Here is a 1,312-nt window from a genome sequence, read left to right on the forward strand (position 1 = left end):
GGTGGTGGAGGTGAGTCAGGTGGTGGAGGTGAGTCAGGTGGTGGAGGAGGCAAGTTCGTGGTCGGAGGCGGAGCTTGTCTGACGCTCTACCGCCCTCTGAGCCTTACAGGCGGCCATCTTGTTCTGGAAGTCCCTCTTCTTTTCAAAGTAGTCCACGAGCGGCGGCTCCGTCAGCAGCGACGCCAGCACCTGTTCGAAGGTGATCGACCAATCGACATCCAGCACACTGCCCTGCCTCTGACCGCCGATCAGCACGGTGTCGTCGGCGATATCGTCGCACTGCAGCGATCCGGAGCTCACCACGGAGTACGACGACAGCGACGTGTCGTCTTTGATCTCCTCGTCTGGAGCCGCCGGCTCCAGCTGAGCGTCGGCCAAAGCTCGACGCACCTGGGACTCACCTGACTCCTCCCTCTGACCCTCGGTGGACGGAGCCTGAGTGGCGGCTTCGTCCGTCTTCCGGCCGCCATTGTTGAACTTCTTGCCGACCTCCCCGATACGCAGCAGCAGGCTGGCAACGGTGGCGATGGAATGATAGAGCTGCTGCTCCAGAAGGTCCTCACTGAACATGTTGTAGAGGGTCTTACACAGGTCGATGAACTGCTCCTACACACACACACACAAACATGTTAACACACACACACAAACATATTAACACACACACACACACACACGCACACATTTTAACACACACACACACACACACACACACACACACACACACACACACACTGAACCAGATCTCTTCACCTGGTTCATCCTGGGCAGGTCTTTGATGGTCTCCGTCTTGGGTTCCTTCTCTTTGGCCCACATTCTCAGGTAGTACCGGTAGTCCTTCACCTTCTCCTCTGAAACAACAGACAGAGACTTGTCTACCTGCAGTCCAGTAAGTGGACACACAGGTAACCTGAACCTGGTTCTGAATCTAGTCTGACTCTAGGAGGCATTTACCTTTCTTCTCCAGAATGTCTCCGCCTCCATCCTTTACCTCCTCACCTGCACACAGATAGATCTTCATCACCATCATCACCACCATCATCATCACCACCACCATCACCACCACCACCACCATCACCATCATCACCATCACCATTATCACCATCATTATCACCACCATCATCATCATCATCATCACCACCACCATCATCACCACCATCATCACCATCATTATCACCACCATCACCATCATCATCACCACCACCATCATCACCATCATCACCATCATTATCACCACCACCATCACCAACATCATCATCACCATCATTATCACCACCACCATCATCACCACCACCACCATCATCACCACCATCAC

At 53.6% G+C, this 1,312-nt stretch overlaps 1 protein-coding gene across 1 annotated transcript; it reads right to left on the bottom strand.

Annotated features, from left to right (window-relative positions):
• Positions 1-6: 6 nt before the first annotated feature.
• LOC116380919 (TBC1 domain family member 9B-like) lies at positions 7-1,069 on the bottom strand. The gene is made up of 3 exons (XM_031842735.1): positions 952-1,069; positions 751-848; positions 7-606 (listed from the first exon to the last, which is right to left on the bottom strand). The coding sequence occupies exons 1-3, from the start codon at positions 1,052-1,054 to the stop codon at positions 34-36; spliced, it is 774 nt and encodes a 257-aa protein (XP_031698595.1). The 5' UTR covers positions 1,055-1,069; the 3' UTR covers positions 7-33.
• Between the last annotated feature and the right edge of the window lie 243 nt (positions 1,070-1,312).

This window comes from Anarrhichthys ocellatus, unplaced genomic scaffold, assembly GCF_004355925.1.
Source record: "Anarrhichthys ocellatus isolate YVR2014 unplaced genomic scaffold, GSC_Weel_1.0 scaffold9592, whole genome shotgun sequence".
Lineage (NCBI taxonomy): Eukaryota > Metazoa > Chordata > Actinopteri > Perciformes > Anarhichadidae > Anarrhichthys > Anarrhichthys ocellatus.